The 21,932-nt window shown below is 39.4% G+C and overlaps 1 protein-coding gene and 2 long non-coding RNA genes across 3 annotated transcripts; 2 read left to right on the forward strand and 1 right to left on the reverse strand.

Moving 5' to 3' along the window:
• Nucleotides 1-3,267: 3,267 nt before the first annotated feature.
• Nucleotides 3,268-4,244, forward strand: LOC117505654 (zinc finger BED domain-containing protein 1-like). Its single transcript, XM_034165227.1, has 2 exons — nucleotides 3,268-3,701; nucleotides 3,900-4,244. Exons 1-2 carry the CDS (start codon nucleotides 3,375-3,377, stop codon nucleotides 4,242-4,244), a joined length of 672 nt encoding a protein of 223 aa, XP_034021118.1. The 5' UTR covers nucleotides 3,268-3,374.
• A 5,500-nt stretch (nucleotides 4,245-9,744) lies between these two features.
• LOC117505684 lies at nucleotides 9,745-13,516 on the reverse strand. Its single transcript, XR_004559224.1, has 3 exons — nucleotides 13,440-13,516; nucleotides 10,379-10,470; nucleotides 9,745-9,803 (listed from the first exon to the last, which is right to left on the reverse strand). It is a non-coding gene; the product is annotated as an uncharacterized LOC117505684 (long non-coding RNA).
• A 255-nt stretch (nucleotides 13,517-13,771) lies between these two features.
• LOC117505669 lies at nucleotides 13,772-15,251 on the forward strand. The gene is made up of 4 exons (XR_004559210.1): nucleotides 13,772-13,816; nucleotides 13,917-13,975; nucleotides 14,323-14,468; nucleotides 14,648-15,251. It is a non-coding gene; the product is annotated as an uncharacterized LOC117505669 (long non-coding RNA).
• Nucleotides 15,252-21,932: the final 6,681 nt, after the last annotated feature.

Genomic DNA, 21,932 nt, shown 5'->3' on the forward strand with positions numbered 1-21,932 from the left:
AGGCCAATATGGGTGAAATATGCTCTCTCCTAGTCCCCATCAGTACTCTAGCTGCAGCATTTTGAATTAACTGAAGGCTTTTCAGGGAACTTTTAGGACAACCTGATAATAACGAATTACAATAGTCCAGCCTAGAGGAAATAAATGCATGAATTAGTTTTTCAGCATCACTCTGAGACAAGACCTTTCTAATTTTAGAGAAATTTCGCAAATGTAAAAAAGCAGTCCTACATATTTGCTTAATATGCGCATTGAAGGACATATCCTGATCAAAAATGACTCCAAGATGTCTCACAGTATTACTAGAGGTCAGGGTAATGTCATCCAGAGTAAGGATCTGGTTAGACACCATGTTTCTAAGATTTGTGGGGCCAAGTACAATAACTTCAGTTTTATCTGAATTTAAAAGCAGGAAATTAGAGGTCATCCATGTCTTTATGTCTGTAAGACATTCCCGCAGTTTAACTAACTGGTGTGTGTCCTCTGGCTTCATGGATAGATAAAGCTGGGTATCATCTGCGTAACAATGAAAATTTAAGCAATGCTTTCTAATAATACTGCCTAAGGGAAGCATGTACAAAGTGAATAAAATTGGTCCTAGCACAGAACCTTGTGGAACTCCATAATTAACCTTAGTCTCTGAAGAAGCCTCCCCATTTACATGAACAAATTGTAATCTATTAGATAAATATGATTCAAACCACCGCAGCGCAGTGCCTTTAATACCTATGGCATGCTCTAATCTCTGTAATAAAATTTTATGGTCAACAGTATCAAAAGCAGCACTGAGGTCTAACAGGACAAGCACAGAGATGAGTCCACTGTCTGAGGCCATAAGATCATTTGTAACCTTCACTAATGCTGTTTCTGTACTATGATGAATTCTAAAACCTGACTGAAACTCTTCAAATAGACCATTCCTCTGCAGATGATCAGTTAGCTGCTTTACAACTACCCTTTCAAGAATTTATGAGAGAAAAGGAAGGTTGGAGATTGGCCTATAATTAGCTAAGATAGCTGGGTCAAGTGATGGCTTTTTAAGTAATGGTTTAATTACTGCCACCTTAAAAGCCTGTGGTACATAGCCAACTAATAAAAATAGATTGATCATATTTAAGATCGAAGCATTAATTAATGGTAGGGCTTCCTTGAGCAGCTTGGTAGGAATGGGGTCTAATAGACATGTTGATTGTTTGGAGGAAGTGACTAATGAAAATAACTCAGACAGAACAATCGGAGAAAAGGAGTCTAACCAAATACCAGCATTACTGAAAGCAGCCAAAGATAACGATATGTCATGAGTAATTTTTTCTCTAATAGTTAAAATTTTATTAGCAAAGAAAGTCATGAAGTCATTACTAGTTAAAGTTAAAGGAATACTCGGCTCAATAGAGCTCTGACTCTGTCAGCCTGGCTACAGTGCTGAAAAGAAACCTGGGGTTGTTCTTATTTTCTTCAATTAGTGATGAGTAGTAAGATGTCCTAGCTTTACGGAGGGCTTTTTTATAGAGCAACAGACTCTTTTTCCAGGCTAAGTGAAGATCTTCTAAATTAGTGTGATGCCATTTCCTCTCCAACTTACGGGTTATCTGCTTTAAGCTGCGAGTTTTGAGTTATACCACGGAGTCAGGCACTTCTGATTTAAGGCTCTCTTTTTCAGAGGAGCTACAGCATCCAAAGTTGTGCTCAATGAGGATGTAAAACTATTGACAAGATAATCTATCTCACTCACAGAGTTTAGGTAGCTACTCTGCACTGTGTTGGTATATGGCATTGGAGAACATAAAGAAGGAATTATATCCTTAAACCTAGTTACAGCGCTTTCCGAAAGACTTCTACCGTAATGAAACTTATTCCCCACTGCTGGGTAGTCCATTAAAGTAAATGTAAATGTTATTAAGAAATGATCAGACAGAAGGGGTTTTCAGGGAATACTGTTAAGTCTTCAATTTCCATACCATAAGTCAAAACAAGATCTAAAGTATGATTAAAGTGGTGGGTGGACTCATTTACATTTTGAGCGAAGCCAATTGAGTCTAATAATAGATTAAATGCAGTGTTAGCGATTACTATAATGAAAAGCTTTCAGAGAATTGTGAAGAATCTTATTTTGTAAAGGGCAGATGGTAGGGGTGCTGGAAAAAATTGATTCACATCCAAATTGCAATTCTTATTAAGATTCAGAATCGATCCAAAATGTCCAAGAATCGAATTTTAAAAAGCATTTTTTAAACATTTGTCAGGCAACGACCTCCGTACTGCAGCGTCCCCGCTAGGGGCGGGTCCGGCGTGCTTCAAACATTTGTGAGCTGCAACTTAGCATGGCGGACGAAGAGCTAATTCAGCCATCACCCTCTTCACTGAAGGCAAATGTTTGGGCGCATTTCAGATTTTATTATTTGCCGCGTAAGAAGGAGTCTGACATGACTTATGTAGTGTGCAAAAATCGGCAAAATGAAAGTCAAGTACTTCGGGAACACTTCAAATCCTCGAGCCCACATGCTACGCCATCACCCGGAGCTAAAAAACGCGGCACAGCAGTCTCTGCCAGCTACTGACCAGCGCACACTCCATCACTTCATTAAACTGCCAGCCAACTCTGAACGAGCAAAGTGGATAAGTAAATCCATCGCATGTTTCATTTTGAAAGACCTTTGCCCCTACAGTGCTGTGGAGAACGAAGGCTTTAGATTGATGCTGCATATGATTGAGCCTAAATACGTCATACCGTCACGTCAGTTTTTTCAGTTTTTTCACAGAAACTTTACAAAAGTTAAAGTTGAGGAAACCTTGGCCAAAGCCCACAGAGTAGCGCTTACCTGTGATGCATGGACTTCCAGTGCAACGCACTCCTTCGTCACTTCCACGGCTCATTTTATCACCGGCACCTGGCAGATTGAGTCGCGTGTGTTACAAACACGAGTGATGCACGAAAGCCACACAGCCACCAATGTGAATTTGATGTTCCACAGTGTGGCAGATGAATGGAAACTAACAATCACAGATGTCGTTATAGTTACAGATAACACTGCAAATATGCTGGCTGCTGTGCAGCTTGATAATTTAACACATATCACGTGTTTTACACACACGTTAAACCTGGCTGCTCAGCGAGCACTGAAGCTTAACTGTGTCACGACTTCTTGGGAAGATAAGATGAATCACTGGCTTTTTCCAGAAACAGAAACTTCTGTAATTACTAGCACACAGGATGAAAACTGACATAGCAACAAGATGGAACAGTGCTTACGAGATGGTCGAAAGATTTTTAGAGCAGCAGCCTGCAATCTGTGCTGCTCTCCTCAGGTGAGAAAAGGTGTAACTTCAGGTAACATCTGCACACTCAGTGAAACTGACATCTCCATGCTGAGGAAATGGCCAAAGCACTGAAACCATTAAAGGATGCAACGAACATCATGTCAGAGGACTCCACGCCCACTCTGTCAGTGATCGCTCCATTACATGCTCAGCTGCTTCATGACACCACAGCAGGCTTTGCTGAGGATGACACACCGCTTGTGCAGGAACTAAAACTGACTATCCACGAAGATCTTGCAAAGAGATACTCAAGTGTGCAGACTAAGAACATTCTTCTCACTGCCTCCACATTGGATCCCAGGTTTAAAGCTCTGCCTTTCCTCACCAAAGAGGAGCAACTGGACATCCATGCCAAAGTGATTGCAGAGGCTGCAGCTCTTGAGGTAATTCTGTTATATTTTTTAAATGTGTAGCGCACACATACATATATACATTATTAATGAGGATGAATCTTAATGAATAAATGTTTAAGATATCTAACAATTAAGGAGCATATTATCCAATGCATACAATTGATGTTATAAGACTTCCACATATAACAGAAAAAATAGAAGGTGGCATCTGCTCTGGCTTATCTGCAGAAAGAGGTGGTGCTAGCTGAGGCTGAGGATGAGAATGCAGAGACCATAAAAGAAGAAGAAGAAGGCCCTCCTGCTCCTAAAAGAGTATCAGCACTTGTTAACCTGCTCGGACAGACATTTACTGAGGTAAGAGCTGTGTCCAAATCTGTCAGCATCAAAGCTGAAGAGGAGCTGAGGAAATATCTGGAGGCCCCTCCACTGTCACTCTCAGAGGACCACTTCAGTGATAGAGTTCCCATGAGGCATGTTTCCCTTACCTGGCTAAATTTGCTAAATGTTTCCTATGCATACCTGACACTAGTGTTGCGGCAGAGAGAGTTCTCTCTACTGCAGGGGATATTGTGACTGCACAAAGAAGCAATCTAATCCCAGACCATGTTGACCAACTCCTCTTTCTGCAAAAGAACTTAGACATTGCTTCTGGACAATGATATGTGTATATATTAATTTTTTCATGGCAGTGGTCTGATAAAATTAAAGGGCTGTTAGCCACAGCCCTACTGGTTTAAAGTTAAATTTGCATTAACTTTTTTTCCCTTTAATTTTTACATGGCAGTGGTCTGATAAATTTAAAGGACTGTTAGCCACAGCCCTACTGGTTTAAGTTAAATGAGGCTGAAGCTGTAATATTATGATCAAAGTTAATGAAACTTGAGAAGTAATCAAAATATTAATGTGAAGGTACAGTGAAGTGAGAACTGTTTTATGTTGTAGTTAAGATGTGCCTGGTTTTCCATTTCAAGTTATTGATGAGAAATTTGAAAAATAAATTAAGTCTGTCAAAAGATTATCTCTGTGTGTTTACATCTTTAGAATCACTTCATTAACCTTGTAAAGCTGCATTTTCTTAAACATAAACATTTTTTAAGTAATATAACTATTTCTCAGAGCTCTTTCAAGATTAGAGGAAGGCAGGTAATCCTGTAATTGGCACCCTTTGTTACAAAGAGTACTGATTGTGAATTGAGAATCGGTTTGAATCAAATTGTCACCCCAAGAATCAGAATCGAATTGAATCGTGAGTTATTGTAAGATTCACATCCCTAATGGACGGAGCCCTTGACACACTTCAAATTGCTTACCAGGCAAGGAGGTGGGTGGAGGATGCAAAGGTTTTTATTGACTCCTTGTATAAACTGGAGAAGCACATGCACTTGCCAGACTCTTCTTCATTTAATATGATGCAGCCGAATCTTTTAGTACAAAGGCTGTGAGATAATTTCCACCTGCCTCACCAGGGCAGAATTTTAGAAATTTTAATATAAAAAGCCTGAACAATAAGAACTCATGAAATCTTTCATGATAAATACATTTGTCCTCCTCTCTGATCTGAATTTAAGTAGGTCAGTGGTCCTGCCAAGCAGATGCTCAGAAAACACGAGGAATAAGCATCTAAAATATACGTATTCTAGATGACTTTTGATGTTCTTGTGGTCAAGAGAGATCATCTTGGAGTCCTTGTTTATTCAGTGCACATCTTATAGTTGTCACTAAACTTGTACCAGCCTTCATGAGGTTGTCCTTGTAGTGTGTCTTGCAGTCACACGGGGGTTTCTCTTAGTTATCCTGAGTTCCTAAGGGTCCTTGATGAAATTATGGTTTTCTTCTATGGTCAGCAGAGTTCTCCCCAGAAATTTTTAGTATAGCGGTGCTGTTGGGAACAGCACCGCGCAACGCTTAGTACTGTTTCTGGTCTGATTCTGTGCTGAATTGTTGATTAGTTAAATTAATCTAAAATGTTTGTGTTTTGTTGACACACTATATGTAACAAATGTGCAATAAACTTGTTTGAAAGAAAAAATAATGTACAGAAAGACAATTTAAAATGTGGGAGATTCCAGACTTTTTTTTTTTTAAAACACTTTTCCCCTCCATAATTTTCAATTTGAAAAGTTTGAATTCCAAAATCACAATATCACCAGGCTGGGGGCAAACACTTCAAAGTGTTAAAACCTCACCTTGTCCTTGTGATTCAGATTTTGACACCCATCTATACTGTCAAAAAATAAAATAAAATAAAAATAGAAAAACAAAAGGTCTAGTTTTCCTCCCCGAGTCAGCAGGGGCATTTCTGGAAAACGTCTTATTACTCTGCATTTTATTCTGCAACTGTCGGCATTTCTCACCGTGTGATGCACATTTTAGGAAAAGCAGAAACATCCCGCTGACAGTGAAGAAACGAACACTTCTTCGTCCAATAATGAAGCTTATGAGCTTTCATTCTAAAGTAAAGCTTCGGATTTACAGAGGCTGTACAGAGAGACAGGAGGCGATGCACTTCACCCCAAAACTCTGTCGGATTTTGGATTCTAACGTGTGGTGATGCTGCCGTTTGTGTCGCTGGACACTATTTTAGTCCCGCTGTGAACGTGCATGCGGAATGTCTGCATGACGCGGTTTCTTTACAGGCTAGACACGCAGATGGATTTTTTTTTTTTTTTTTTACATTGGGAAAAAGTCAGAATACGTTATTTTCAGGAGATAATGGACTTTCTATCTAACCGTGAGAGAACTTTGTGAAGAGCTCTGCAAAACCGGCTGGTGACTGCGCGATCCGTGTGTGGGGACTCCTTTGGTGGAGTGGACTTTGGAAATCAAGTGGATGACTGTTCAGGTTATTTTTCTTCTCAGTGGAGGTGGCAGGGTTTATTTTTATTTTACTTTGAGTCTCTGTCTTGATGTGAGACTGTTCTGTAACGGAGCAGCGCGCACCACACTCGCACAATGTGCACGCACACTAAGTTTTTGCACAGTGGAAAGCGGCTCCTTTTACCGTGACTGCATCAAAATGAACAGTTATCAGTTAAAAAAAAAAAAAAGTCACCATAACACCACAGCACACTTATACAAACTTTGTAATTAATCTGTGGTTCCGTTTTTAACGTTACCAGCATTCAAGTGTGCGGTTTCCTCTAAGAAACGCTGTCGGAAACACTCGGAAATGTTCTGATTTCAGTGTGACATCTCATTTAAAACATAGAAGAATGGAAATAATGCACGCCACTGTCAAGCACCAAAATCTCAAAGTGCGTCTCGGGACCTGAAGAATTTCAAATTTCATTTTGCCGTTTTCTTCATAAATGCCTCCCTGTTCATTGTCACAGAGGCAGCATCATTTTTAGCCTCTGATCTGATTGATCCTACAGCAGACAGCATTGGCTGAGTCGGCTGTGCACCTGCCTTGTCATATCTCATTTCATATCATGTAACAAACTTATTACTATGCATCATCTCTATCAATTCCCAGGGTCTGTTTGTAGCCATATCAAAACTATAACAAGAAGCATAGTATGGTCTCCCTTGCTGCAGAGCTTGCTCAGTCCCTATGATAATAGCGTTTTATACACACACACACACATTTTTAAACATCAACAGAAATTTGTTTTGTTTGCCCTCATCACAGGGCCATAATATAGTAATATATACTGAAGAACAATATAAATATAATACTTTTTCTTTTACTCCCATTTTTCATAAGCTGAACTCAAAGAGCTAAAACATTTTCTATATACACAAAAAACCTATTTCTGTCAAGTGTTGTTCACAAATTTGTCTAAATCTGTTTTCGTGAGCACTTCTCCTTTGCTGAGACAATCCATCCTAGCTCACAGGTATGGCATATCAAGATGCTGATTCAACAGCATGGTTATTGCACAGATGTGCCTTAGGCTGGCCACAATAAAAGGCCACTCTAAAATGTTCAGTTTTATCACACAGCACAATGCCACAGATGTCGTAGGTTTTTGAGGGAGCGTGCAGTTGCAATGCTGACTGCAGGAAAGTCCACCAGAGCTGTTGCCCGTAAACTGAATGTTCATACTCTACCATAAGCCGTCTCAATTTGGCGTACATCCAACTGGCCTCACAACTGCAAACCACATGTAACCACACCAGCCCAGGACGTCCACATCTGTTACAGCATATATTGCTGCCGTGCATACATTGTCGCCACGGACAATATATATTCATATTCTCTCTCTCTCTGCCAAGGACAAAATAAAGACATAGGTTCTTTACCTTCACAAAAGTAAAGAACCCCTGCTCAGTCCCATTTTTCAATGATCACTTGTATCCCATGAAGTACAACATAGCTGCAGTATGCAAATGTTTCAACATATTGTTGAAGAAAGCCTTATTGTTTTATTAAACGTGTAATTATTGAAAATCTGCCCTGTCTGTCTGCTTGCCTCCCTCTCTGTCGTTCTCCTCCCTCTCTCACTCGCTCTCCCTCCCTCCCTCCTGCTCCCCGCGACCTCTGTCTGCGCCCTCACACACAACTGTTGCGGCATATTGGCGACAATATGAACCAATGTTCACCGGCAAATTGTTGCTGGTGAGCATATGTGCCGGTGGGCGACAATATGTGCTGTAAATGCCATGCACATATTGTCGCTGGTGACAATATATGAAGTGAACTATGTGCTATGTTGAAAATAAGGCTGATATAACTTTCAGACGAGTCGGTGTTCCCACCGTTAATATTATCAAGCCTTCGAGCAAGGATGCTGTTAGGTTTTTGCATTTTATTTATTGCACTTTGTATTGGTCTTTTTGAAAATCCCTTTATATTTTCATGGCTCAGTTGTTTTCCAGTCATAGTGCAAGGTGTTAATTACCCAATGATGTAATTTTGCTGACAATTACCTGACACCGCCCACGTGAATAATGAACACGTGCACAGGCATGCGCGCGCACACGCACACGATAGATCCAATCTAGAGAGTGGATAAATTAACCATTTAACATTTAGCATGTTTTGTCCACTTGCTCGTTCGTTCATTCTCTCTCTCTCTGAGTGTGCACGGACAGTAATGAAAAATGACGTCATGCATTTCGACCTGAGCAAACCGCTCAAAATCAGCACATACCATATGTCAAAATAGTAGCAGATCTCTATGGAAATGTAACATCATCTGTGGCGCCCCCACCTCCACGGGGCCACCGAAGCTGTTACACCGAAGTGTTTTTGCATCCCCTCTGCAGATCAGGCATGTTTTAAGATGCACAACAGATGCACAACTGCCATCATCCTGTATAACAGACACCTTATATGCACCAGAGTTTCCCCTCACCAGACTAGTTCAGTTGCAGACTCCCTCAAATTTTCTTATTTTTTAGTGGAAAATAAAATGGGAAATTTCCAGTTTACAAATCGTGTATGCCTGACATTATGAAAAGGGCTGTGTCTAAATATTTGATGAAAAAAAAAAATTGTTTAGTGTTATAAACTCTTATTTGCAAGATTAAAAAAAAAAAAAAAAAAAAGATGTTAGCTTACATGTGCTACCCCCCACCTTGATGGGGTGCCTGTAACTATAGTTACATGCATCAGTTCTAAACCTGTGATGCTTCTCGGCCTGACCTGAAAACGTTTGCTAGCACCACTCATGTTAACAGGCTAAGTCGACTGCTATCACAAAACCAAAGATAGTTCTGTTAAAGACCGTTTCTGGGACCAGAATTCAATCCCAATGCTACAATGCTGTTTTGCATTGCAACACCCACAACTCTGCACACTTCCACATTTACACTATTCAGGTCGACATGTCACACCTGGCAGCAAAGCCGTTGTCACAGACCAAATAGTCCCTCCTAAAAATCGGTCCGCCCTGCCTTCACAAGTTAACAAGAAAAAGGAGGAATACACGATGAGAAAAATATTTGACTGTTACAACAACATGTTATAAAGTATCAGTAACACAAACAAAGCTGAGTGAACAAACCTGTTCTGTAGAAGACATTTGGAGCATAAATACAGCATCCAGCCCTTTACCTCTTTTGTTGTCTTCTTTTAAATGACAAATTTCTTCTTCCTGGTCTGCAATCATTCCTTCATCAGCAGGTGTTAGCTGTAGTTTCAACATGTCCCTCAGCTGCTGGATTTCAGACATGTTTGTAAAAAGACTTTAAAACACACAAAAGAAAGAGCGTCAACAACAAGTGGAGGAAGACTAAAAACAGGCTGATTTAATCATGTGCCGCTGCCCAGGCTGACCAATCACAAGTGTGAGACAACACTGAAATGTCCTTGTGCTGGGACAGATATCCTAAAGCAGGAAACACCAAGCCTGATCCCAGAGATCACCTGAAGTGCACATTTTCCTTACGCACCTGCTGCAACCAGCTGATTAGCAAGAGAGAGATGATATTAATGCCCATAAGATGTTTGTTTAAATCAAACTAAGATGGTGTTGAAATAAAATTAGGTGTTCTGAACTTAAACGCTCAGTGATCAGGAAGAGAAAAGAAGAAAATGAGACATTGTCACCATTTTGTGGCAAAGCAATGGGACAATTTCCTTTACAAGGAGACATTTTAAATCTTTATAAGATGTAAAAGCTTTCACCATCTCCAGGGATGAAAGGGGTGAAAACCTAAAAAAAAGAAGCTGAAACCAAAAATTACTAGGGGGTTTGGGGGCAATCTGGTGCTATTCCAGCTTTCCTTCTTCAAAATTAAGTAACAAAACTTAATCATACCGAGGATGTTGACAGACGGGCGTGCGTGAGTGAGTGTTGTAGTCCATCCAACTCAGTTTTCATGACCGCAAACCGGAAGAACACTTTCATCACTGCAAACAGGAAGTACACAAGAAGCATGATGAGAGAATACCATTACCTGGTTACCACTGTCGTTGCGGCGGTCATCCCGTCGGACACCAGTGAAAGGCTGGCATAGGAATACACTGAGTGAGCCGTATGAGCTTCACTCATTTTCACAATGAAAAGTTAATAGTTTTCAATGGAAATGTTTAGAAACTACAAACTGTTTCCAAGCCTCAGTGTAACAGGAAAGTGTGGAAAAAGTTTTTAGAATTGCAATTTAATACATGTTATACATGTTGTCAGTGCCACTTAAGTCAAGAGAATAAATATCATTTGTTGTGTAAACATCACTATTTTTTTAGGAAATCATCAACTCCTAAAGAAAATTATTAAAATAATATTGTCCAATTGAATCTTCAAGTTTTACAGTATTTCAATCAAACAACTTCAATATTTTTCCATAGAGAAAAACGCTGCTCAGTCAAAGGCTTTGCCTTCATTACACTACCTGTAAAGTAATGCACAACCACTTGACTTTTACCTCTACTACATAAATATCTACTTCTAAATGTTTTGACCTGTCATCTACAGATATGATATGGTCTGGTCTTGTCTTTACATCGTTGAAAAGTGGATGGACACCATATGATGCTGTCAGATTAGCAACACATTACACATATATAGCCCCTCATTTTTTCTCAGCGGTGTTGTGAATGAGATACATAGAGAACTGTTCATTTGTTGATCTACTTTATCCACCACAGAACTCTGGTCAGAGAGTAGACATGGACACACAGGAACATTTCAGAGCCTTTATATGCAGATTTGTTGCCTAACAGATGAACTTGAATGTCTCATGTTAACATGCAGGGGTATGGAGCTAAATCAAGGCCAAAGGTTTTGTAATCTGAAAATTAAAAAAAGATTGAAAAAATAAACTTTGAAACTGAAAATTCAATGTCTGTTCTTGAATTTTATAATCATTTAAAAAGTATTATCAAAATAAAAAATAAGTGTAACATATATATTTTTCAGTTTAAATAAATTTTTGATTCAGCTCTGTAATTTTTTTTTTTTTTAAATCAAATAATTTATTTTCATTTATATTTCGTTTTTTCACCTTCAGATCTTTTTTTCCCACTTTCAGATCTTATTTTTTCAGTTTCAAACTTTTGGTCCGGTTCTGGCGTGGATTCGATTGAGAGGGGCGTGGAATTGTGAGTGACAGCAGAGCAATCAGTCCTCACATGATGTTGCATTCAGGAAACGTGGGTACTTTGATAGCTAATGACTCTGCTCCCGTCTCCATCGTTTATTTCCTATGCGGCTAGCGCGTGAAAGAAAATAGAGAGAAAGAAAGCTTACTACAAGGCTTTAAACCCTCGAGATAAAGCTGTTTATTGTGATCGATGTGTAGCAGTTGGTTCAGTGGATCCGTATGTTGTACCGGATAGTGAATTTAATGACGATGTAACAAAGTTGACCGCCCGTAAATCCAAATCCAAAGCCGCCCAGAAGAGCGCTCCGGCTACTGGTGGTGTGAAGCAGCCCCACAGTTACAGGCCCAGCACTGAGGCGCTGAGAGAGATCCGCCGCTACCAGAAATCCACCGAGCTGCTGATCCACAAGCTGCCGACCAGGTCAGCCTCGCCGGCATCCTGCAGAGCATCACAGTGAAGCTCTGAAAGCGGAGATCGGTCTTGAAATCCTGAGCGATTTCTCTCACCAGGTGCTGGAAGGGCAGCTTGTGGATCAGCAGCTCGGTGGATTTCTGGTAGCGGCAGAGTGCCACAGTGCAGGGCCTGTAACGACGAGGCTTCTTCACACTGCCGGTAGCTGGAGCACTCTTCCGGGCGGCTTTGGATTTGGATTTACAGGTGGTCTGCTTGGTTTGGCCATTTTAAAGCTTCCTTCAGATCTGCTTAGCCAGGTTTCTCTGTGTGTCACTTAGAAAGTTCATAACACTCCACTGCAGTCTGTAAAATGAGCGACCTGCCTCATTTTTATGCGGCAATGCTGCGCTGCGTTCACGGCCTTGTGTACATTTGGGACACATCGTTTTTTTAGGTATAGGTGTTAAAGTTTACAATCTTGCATATTTTCCAGTTTTTAAACATCAAAATGGACCAAGAGTGGTCTAGAATTACTTGTAATAGACATCTTTATCATCACTTTATTTACAGGTATCAAGACAATACAGTGGAGAGAAAGCGTTAAGTCATTATCTATCAAAGTACCCACGTTTCCAGAAAGCAACATCATGTGAGGACTAATTGCTCTCCTGTCGCTCACAATTCCACGCTCCTCTCAGTCGAAGCCACGCCCTCCCACGCCAGAACGGGGCCAAAAGTTTGAAACTGAAAAAATAAGATCTGAAAGTGAAAAAAAGATCTGAAGGTGAAAACAAGAAATATGAATGAAAATAAATTATTTGATCAAAAAATTAGAGCTGAATCAAAAATGTATTTAAACTGAAAAATATATATCTTAGACTTATTTTTATTTTGATAATACTTTTTAAATGATTATAAAATTCAAGAACAAAACTATAATTTTCAGTTTCAAAATTTATTTTTTCAATCTTTTTTTATTTTCAGATTATAAAACTTTTGGCCTTGATTTAGCTCCATACAGGGTGGACAGCAGATGGAATGAAACATCCATAAACCACTGAATGGTCTGAATTAATAGTTTGGATGAATGGAGGAATTAATGGTTTCTGCAAGACAGAAACACAAAGCAATGTGATTTTCGTTACAAATCCTACACACACGGTGCTTATTAATACAGTAATATCAGAGAAACACCGGTAACTGCAGTGTTACGTAAGTATAATGCACATAATAGTAGTTGGCTGAACTTAACAAAACGCAATTGCACAGAGCAACTAGTTAGCTTAGCCCTTAAAACATCCCCACACGACAGGAATCACTATCAACCCCACGCAACATCCATCCACGATAAAAAAAAACCCCTCTGCAAATAGGTAACTCACCCTCTTCACGAAAGAATTCTACTTTAAAAGCAGCGTTGTCGGAGCGAAAAATAACTCTGATCCTCGGCTAACGCGACCGAAGCTAACAGGCTGCCCAACTCGATGCCTGACCTAAATAACATAACACAGATACAACTAAAGTGAAGTTACAACACAACGCTTTTACACTGATCTAAAAAATGAGCCAGGGGACTGACAAAAAAAGCATTTATTTTATTTTATTTTATTTTCATGGGTATAGCTACTTCAAGATTTTGTACAGTGCTTGCTTTAGTGGCCCGGCCGCGAATTTGCGAAACGTAGTATGGTAGGGGAAGGTTCCGCCCTTTTCGCCTCTAATTGGGCCGTAAAACACGCTCGAGCTGCAGAAGTCTGAGGTAAATGTTTTAAAAGTGGTAAATATATCTGCAAAATAACTAGAAAGCTCTGTGTGTGTGAGAGAGTGACTTTGCTAATGATTCTTCCCATCTTGTATAGAAAAAAATCTCTTCTCTACTAACCCGAGACTTGCTAGTCAGCATAGTAATCATTTCAAGGTAAGTAATACACAATATTAGTGCATCAACATTAACTGAATGTTAAATATTACAAGTAATTAGTGTGTGTGTGTGTAGCCATGGATGTTGCGTCGCTAATGATAAGGTCCTATAACTCTTGCCTTATTATTCATGTGTTTGCGTTTTTGTATTTTTATTTGCTTTCCCTCTCCCTATAAGTCATGAAAATGTGGCGCATTTTGTGAGAGTATCACAGAGTAATTTACTTTTCAAGATGGCATCATGAAATGGCAGATTACAACAGCCAAAAGGAAATTATTCACAAAATAGAGTTTGGCCTATTATAAATACATAATAATGTTACTTTGTGTTTACACTTTTGACAGGCCCAGCACGATGGTGGACCACAGTTTTGAGGAAGCCGAAGCTTGTCTTCACCCACCGCTCCCCCTCAGTCAGTTCCGGGCACATCTCCAATCTTCTTGTCAAGACAGGTGTGGGTGTCTCGCAAGGATTTAAACCACCCTTGAAGGTGCTTGACAGTTTTCCCCATGGCAGCTGCTTGATTCTCCCACAGCTTGTACACCCGTCTGTAGTCACTCATCTTGATGTCCCACAGACATGCGTTCTTATGAGTGAAATCACACATTAGCTGCTCCTCTTGAACATCAAGACAAAACGGTGTCTTATTGGTCCTCTTCTTCTTGACAGGGGTTGGTGGGGCCTCCATAGAGGCTACGGGTGCAGCTACTGGGGCCACCGGTGAACCATGAGACACTTCAAGCCCACCTCTTCTCCTGAGGTTGAGCGTGAGGGTGACTGTTGGTGACCATGGATCCTTACGACCACGAGAGTTCTTGCCAGCTTGTTCAGACGTCCATTTCGGCATGTAGCTCTGACTTCTACTGCGGTGATCGTGGAGCTGCAGCCATTTATAGGGCAACGTCACGTGCTCATCTGTGATACGCTGCCACATGCTTTGCATAAATGGAACGATTGTTGGGTGTAAGTTGCTTAAGCCGGCAACACTATGCAGTCATTGGTGTAAATTCATTGAATGTTTTGTATAAGTTAAGAATACGACATATATGCTCCAACAGTGGGAGGGGGGAATCAGCGTATGACAGTGCTTTTGCTGTGGTCAGCAAACGCTGTCTAAATGGTCAAGGTGTGACAGGGCCATAAGTTTTAATATACTATCAATGAGTGTTGCTGAGTTCATAATTGTCCTGCTTGGATGTGTAATTTTTGGATACAGTCCCATACAAAACACAGAGTTAATGAATTCCGTTATTTGTGATTGACTATATGGATTTAAAAAATATATATCGAAGTCTCCACGAGCAAATAAAGCTTATTGCTTTTGATTGTGTTGTACATTTCTGTCAATCTATCCTCAAAATATTCATGTTTGAACCAGGAGCCTATAATTATAGACATAATTTTCTAATTGTTTTTTAAATTTTTTTTTCACATTTAATCTCAACTTAAGATGCTTTTATTTTCCTTTTTGTATGGCTAGTATACTGGCACAGTATGGTACTATGATTTCTACCCTTTAAAATTCATTTTATTTGTAAACAAAGTGGGTCACAGCCTCAGCTTTATCTAATGTCTGGATTTTTTTTGTGAAGCTTAGGGCTAGTGCCCGGCAATCACCTTAATATTTCTTCTGTTTTTTCTTGTTGCCTAATACTGACCAATTATACCATATTTGTCGTCTTTCTGCTGCCTGATTGTTTTTTTTCCTCTGTTTGAATTGCACCGCAGCCAGAAGTGGGAGTGGGTATCTACTTCTGCAGGTCTCCCATCCTGTGTATCAGCATGGAATCCCAAAATTTCCTCTATATTTGTATTGTCAAGTGTGTCAATATCATGACCCAAGCAGAGGATCACCCCTTTGAGTCTGGTCTGCTTGAGGTTTTTTCCTCAAATTATCAGAGGGAGTTTTTTTCCTTACCACTGTCTCCTGTGTGTTTGCTCTAGGGGTTGGTAAGGTTAGACCTGGTTGGTAAGGTTGTGCCTTGAGGCAGCTTTGTTGTGATTTGGCTCTATATGAATGAAATGAAAATCTTCAGTTTCTCGCAGCAGCACATAGATGGTTCAGTCTGTTCATTGAAGCATGAAACTGAAATCCTGGCATTTTTCTTGGGGACGGGGGACTCATCTTCTTCTAACTCTGTCTTGCAGAATGTGCATCAAAATGTGCCTGTGATGGGAGAGGGACTTCAACAGACAGCAGAAGTCCACTCTTTCTTCGCACTGTGTTTCACTTTTTACTTTTCGCTTTTTGGGGCAACACACAAGGCTTTGCAAACACGGTAACTTAAATAAAATAATCATTTTAAAAAACTGACAGAGGCTGGCATGTTCAGCCTTGCAGACAAGGAGGGATAAAAAAAAAAAAAAAATCACGCAGGGACCCAGTACACCAACCTTTATTTAAAAAAAAAAAAAAATTAAAAATGGTTAAATTTTGCAAGTTGGAGAAAACAAAACAGAAAGCCACATCCCATCACCATTTCAGCAAAATGTCAACACTTTGGCCAGCGACATTGTGCCATTGCTCAGGGAGAGCCCTGGACTATTGATGCTTAAAAATGCAAAAGTATTTTTTATCCGATTACTCGATTAATCGCCAGAATCGATTACTAAAATAATCGATACCTGGGTGATTCTTAGACTACAGGCACTTATGTCCTTTGATCATATTGTATGAAAAACAGAAAAAATGGGAAATTTCACACTTTTATAGTTATCTTTACAATGAAAGTGTGTTAAGAAATTTGTTCTAGTAGTCTATGATGACTTTTTCACCTTTTTTCAGTATCATTATATGCAAATATTGCCGTTTTGTGCTTGTCCCACACCCAGACTTTTGATCTTCAATGATAAAAATGAATGGTAAAGAAACGTTTTTTCTAATGTTTTAAAATATCTCAATAAAATATCAGTAAAATAATGAAAACATAATTGGGGTATTCAATGTCATACAACTGTTGTGATTTTTTTAAACAAAATGTAGTTGTCCCACACTATTGCTGTAATTTCCACCACAACACTGTAATGTCCCTTTAAACAGTTTGTATGAAAGATTGTTTGGGTAGTTTCTATGGAGATAAACAGTGACATCAGAGCACATGTATATAGCGCCAAATCACAACAAACAGTTGCTCCAAGGAACTTTATATTGTAAGGCAAAAGTGTGGTGGAAATTACATTTACAAGGCCAATAGTGCCCGTAGTTAAAGAATCACCCACCTGCAGCCCTACTGGACACCCTGTTGTCCTCGGTTCATGTCCGTCTCTTCTGTCATGTTGATCTTCCAGCATTTCTGCTGCCAAATTGTCTTCATGACAGATTCAGAAATGCCGGTGATTCAGGAAAAATGTTGTTCCCCTTTAAGACACTCCTCGTTCCACCTCCACCATCGACTTCTGTCACGCTGATGGTTTGACCTCTGGCCTTACAGGTATAGCAGCAGACATCGTGAACTGGTTCTAGCTAATAACCAGGGCTCACCTGGGTTTATTCTCCCAACTATTTCCCCGCACTATGCAGGTGAGGAAAATGATGACATACCCCAAATAAAATTCTTTACCAGCAGCTGTAAATTTTGTAAGAGTTGATTAGGGGAGGTGAATGTCTCGTGGTTAAGCTGTTGGGCTTGAGACCAGAGGATCCTTGGTTCAAATCCCAGCCTAACCGGAAAATCACTAAGGGCCCTTGTGTGGCAGCACCCTGACATCGGGGTGAATGTGAGGCATTATTGTAAAGCGCTTTGAGCATCTGATGCAGATGGAAAAGCACTATGTAAATGCAGCCCATTGAAGAGTCATTTTAGTGTTTACACTATTCTGTAAATAGACTTTTGAATGAAACCTGAAGTACCAGCTGAAATGTTGACAGCAGTGTGTCAAGGGGACAGAAATTTATTGGAAAGATTTTTTGCAAGAAGTTGAGGTTCTTCTTCGAAATGTTTGAGTTTAAATTTTCTTGAATGGCGTTTTGTTTTGGTGATTTTTTTTTTTTCTTTCATGCAACTTGTAAACTTGCCCAATTTTGGGTGTATTTCAAGGTTTTTATGACGCAAAGTTGGTATTTTGCCTAAATTCAAAATTATGCAATTAAGAACAGAGCTTTAATGAATCAAACAAAACCATCAGAATTAAAACTTATCAGAAACTTGAAGAAAAGAAGCATTTTGGGTGAATTTTATTGTTTTCCAAACATTCACATTTTTGTGAGGAAGAATTGTTAAGTGTTTAAATGAATCAAACAAACTAATCTGAATAAAAATCAGTAACATAAAAAAAGCATAATTTCTCACCAAAGAAGTCCATATTTTCCCTAAAATTTGTAATTTCATATTTCCACAAGACGAATTGTGAACACAGTTAAGATGAATCAAATAAAACCAACAGAACTAAAAACAAAACTGAAGGGGAAAATGTGTTTTAGCAAATTTCACTATTTTCACCATAAAAAAAAAATCTACATTTTACAAAACAATTCAAAATTTTAACATTTTGTGAGGAACAATTGTGAACAGTGTTTCAATGTAGCAAACAAAAACATGATCATCAAAATCCAACAAGAACTAAAGAAGGGGAAAAAATGAGGTGAGTTTCAGTTTTTACCTGAAAAAGTCCACATTTTCCCTTAAATTTACATTTTCAACATAACAGTCAGAGAATCAGAACATTTCCAGCATGCAGCAGGACTCCTGACACAGACGCCATCTCACGCCTTGACTACTGCAGCACCTTGCTGACATGTTAAACACTATGAACATCCAAACACATCACACCACCTTTTAGTCCAAATCTTCTGACACACTGATGGACACTTTTTAATTTCTCCTGAATTTCTTTTTAATAGAATGCAATGGGCCTCAGACCCAGGGTCTATAGTTGCACCCAAACATTGCTGGCATTGTATCTGAGGGCTCTCTTCAAGATGGTCACCGTTCCCTTAATTGCCGATAACTGCACCTCATGGGCACTTGAGTCACCAGCGATTGCCTCAAGTTATTTCTTCTGGTTCTTCTTCATAAGCCCTGTCCTTCCACCACAACTTATTTGTATTTCTTCAAGAACCATGTTGTTCATAGGTAGTGGTGGGCACAACTAACCAAAAAAAATTAGCTTCAATAACCTGTAATCCACAACTGAAAAGTTAACTACTATAACCCCAAAATGATTAACCACTAAAACATTTAGCAGAAGTTACAGTTAACCGCTAACTTTTAATACTGACTCCAGTACACCGTCAGCTACTGATAAGCCAGTTTTGAATTTAAGCACCGCCAATTCTTCTGAATACAATCAAAGGCATTCACAATGTCAAAATGAACAACGAGCCAGAGCTTCTGTCTTTGTGCACCCTGCCTGCTGCTGTAAAGAAGTGTCATTTACTTTCCACATGGAACAGCATAGACGTGTGGCAGAAGTAGGGCTGAAACAATTAGTCGAGTAACTCGAATAATTTGATTACAAAAAATGTTCCAGGCAAATTCTGTGCCTCGAAGCTCCATTTTAACACTGTAGTACATATGCCAGGCCTGTGTGTATCGCTTTAATGTCCCCAGAAAAAAAACAAAACAAAAAAAAAAAAACAGATGAAGGCTAGAGCATGCACATAAGCTGTGTAAACGCAAATCAATTTAGCACCAAAAGCTACAGCTTTCCAACACAGTGAAATAAAGTCTTTAAAGAGAAAGACGGCCGGCACTGATCATCTGAAACAGACTGTGCATTGAAAGCGAAGCAGTGTGTTTATGTATTTTTCAAAAACACACAGTCCGCTCTACATGGGGAGTGACTATTCACCCAGCGGCTGGCTGCTGTCTCTTTCAGTGTGAGGGGCTCAGCATTCCCCTCACACCGGGCAAGTCACAGCTCCATCCCTGGGTACACTGACAAAGTTTCCGAGAGATCCTCTCAGCAAAAACCCACTCTTTCTTCTGTGTTTTGCTCAGACTCACACTGAGTATTCGGCTTTTTAATTTTGGGCAACACACAATGCTTCACAAACACTGTAACTTAAATAAAACAATAAAAAAAAAAAAAGAAAACTGACTGAGGCTTGCATGTTCAACCTCCAGCTGAATTGCATCTGCTGAATCACAGAGAAAGATGAATAAAAAAAAAAAAAAAAAAAAAAAAATATATATATATATATATATCACGCAGTCCAGCAACCTTTAAAAAAAAAAAAGGTTCAATTTTACAAGTTGGGGAAAAAACAAAGTAAGCCACATCCCATCGCCATCTCTGCAAAATGTCGAGACTTTGGCGCAGTGATATTGTGCCATTGCTTACGGAGAGCCCTGGACTATTGATGTTTAAAAACGCAAAAGTACTTTTTATCCGATTACTCAATTAATTGCCAGAATAATCGATAGAATACTCAATTACTAAAATGATTGATAGCTGCAGCCCTAGGCAGAAGACATCAAAAGCAAGGCCTTTTTCACTCATGGCTTCATTTTATAAACAAAACTAATTCCAAACATTTTATCAACATTAACGGCAACTGTCATTTTTACAAACTGAAAATATCACACATATATTTTAAAGTAATGCGCAAATTCTGAAGGTTTGAGTATTAAGGGAGTAACAGCCACACATGCCAAAAGGCATTATGGGAAAATAAGCCTCCTCATCGCTGGTTTGTTGGTTTATTTATTTGTAAAAACCAACACACAAGTTACTGTAACTTGTGTGTTGGTTTTTACAAATAAATGTGTATTTGTAAATATGGCAGAATTTTAATGTTAAAAAAGCCATTTGCAAAACAGAAAAATTCTGTCAAGTGTAATGCAGCAGAGCGACCGTGTGATTGTAGGTCACTATTCACACTCCCATCCAGTAGATCTCAGTGTTCTATGCATTTGGATGGGATGAGGGGAAGCGGGGGTTAGAAGGGATTCATTTTCCCATAATCCCTTTTGGCATTTGTGACTGTAAACACAAATGCTGAAACCTTCAGAATTAGCGTATTGCTTTAAAACTAAAAAGATGTATGTGATAGTTTCAGTTTGTAAAAATGACAGAGTTGCTGTTAATGTCAATAAACAGTCCAGAATTACTTTTGTTTAAAAATGAAACCGTAAGTGAAAAGTGTCTTGCTTTTCATGAGTCCTGCCACACATCTGGGGAGCTGCATGTGGAATGTAAGTGATGTTTTGTTTTCGTAGCAGCCTGGTTCTTTCTGCTGAAGGACTAAGCTTCTCACAGCTGTCTGACTGCTGCAAAACATGTAAAAGACAGAAACTAACAGGTATGATTTTAAGATTTACAAATGTTTTTAACCATCAAGCTTTACTCAATCCCAGCAACAAAATATTAGTGGACTGAAAGTTAGCGGAAATAAATTTAGTGGAAGCTAATTGGTCCGTGATGGTTTTCAAAGTTGGCTGAAAAGCTAATCCACAAACAAAAAAGTTAGCATAGCTAATTAGTGGTAAGCGGATTAGCGGAACTGTGCCAACCACTGTTTGTAGGCAATTGCTTGGTATTTCCTCTTTCAGCCATATTCAAGCCATAGTCATTGGATGAGACTGGTGCTGGCTCATGCTCCCAGATATTTTCCTTGACTTCCACCTCCAGTTCCTTGCGTACTTTCTAGTGGAGATATTTACAGATCTTACTATGTCGGGATGTATAATGTCTGTCTGCCATGAGGGTCTGGCATGCTGATGTTAGATGATTTACACTTTAAACAAACAGCTGTATGACAGAATCTGCATTTATCATTTCGTGACATACCTGCCATTTTTTTGAAACCATCTGTTTCCATCTGTCCACTCGAAGTTTTTTGGCTGTCTTCCTAGTTTTGTTGCAGGTGTCAGATAGTTTGCCAGTTTGATAACTGAGGCCTGTTGGGATAAGATCTTACTGTGATGTTGTGCTAACGTTTTCATGACTACTAATTCAGAACTCTAAATACTGTCCAATACTTATTTTAGATGCTCTGTAGGCCTGGCTGATT

The sequence above is a fragment of the Thalassophryne amazonica genome, unplaced genomic scaffold (assembly GCF_902500255.1).
Source record: "Thalassophryne amazonica unplaced genomic scaffold, fThaAma1.1, whole genome shotgun sequence".
Lineage (NCBI taxonomy): Eukaryota > Metazoa > Chordata > Actinopteri > Batrachoidiformes > Batrachoididae > Thalassophryne > Thalassophryne amazonica.

Bases quoted from the DNA above. Each gene is read 5' to 3' on its own strand.
- LOC117505654 (XM_034165227.1), top strand. From the start codon at position 3,375: ATGGCCAAAGCACTGAAACCATTAAAGGATGCAACGAACATCATGTCA. The intron at 3,702-3,899 runs GTAATTCTGTTA...GCTTATCTGCAG, and splicing joins CAGAGGCTGCAGCTCTTGAG to AAAGAGGTGGTGCTAGCTGA.